Genomic DNA, 452 nt, shown 5'->3' on the forward strand with positions numbered 1-452 from the left:
TAAACAGAATAGATAAGGACAAAACGTTTATAGGGGAAAATAATTCACGTTTTCATAGTTTTGTCCTATTTTTTCCATCACTGGAATTCTGTTTTCTCTTTTTCTATTTTCTCTCCATTTTCGGTATCTCCTCACCTTCCTGATCTCCTATTTTACCTTATCTATTTCACCTCCTCTTCTCTCGGCTATCTCACCTTATCGTTCTCCACAATTATCCTCATTTTCTTCGTCTTTTCATCACAATAAACTTACCGGTGAATGCATTGCAGAAGGGGCGTTTGTCCTTCCCATCGAGCAAATCAGCGATGTCCTGGAAAGGGTCATTTTGACAGCGTTAATGAATAGGAAAAACGACCTTGAGTGAATGAATGTCTTTGTGTGTTTTGGTGGTGTAGTGTTGTATTTTGGAGTAATAGTTTTGTTTGTTTGTTTTTCTAGCTGGTAAAAGCTGT

The 452-nt window shown here is 37.4% G+C and overlaps 1 protein-coding gene across 1 annotated transcript in view; it reads right to left on the reverse strand.

Annotated features, from left to right (window-relative positions):
* The window catches only part of LOC119594650 (cardioactive peptide-like), a gene marked incomplete in the record, with an annotated part of 25423 nt that overhangs the window by 4201 nt on the left and 20770 nt on the right, over nucleotides 1-452 (reverse strand). Inside the window, 1 exon segment of the mRNA XM_037943699.1 lies at nucleotides 253-310. Within this exon segment, the coding sequence (XP_037799627.1) occupies nucleotides 253-310 (58 nt within the window).

Source organism: Penaeus monodon, chromosome 34, assembly GCF_015228065.2.
Source record: "Penaeus monodon isolate SGIC_2016 chromosome 34, NSTDA_Pmon_1, whole genome shotgun sequence".
Classification (NCBI taxonomy): Eukaryota; Metazoa; Arthropoda; class Malacostraca; order Decapoda; family Penaeidae; genus Penaeus; species Penaeus monodon.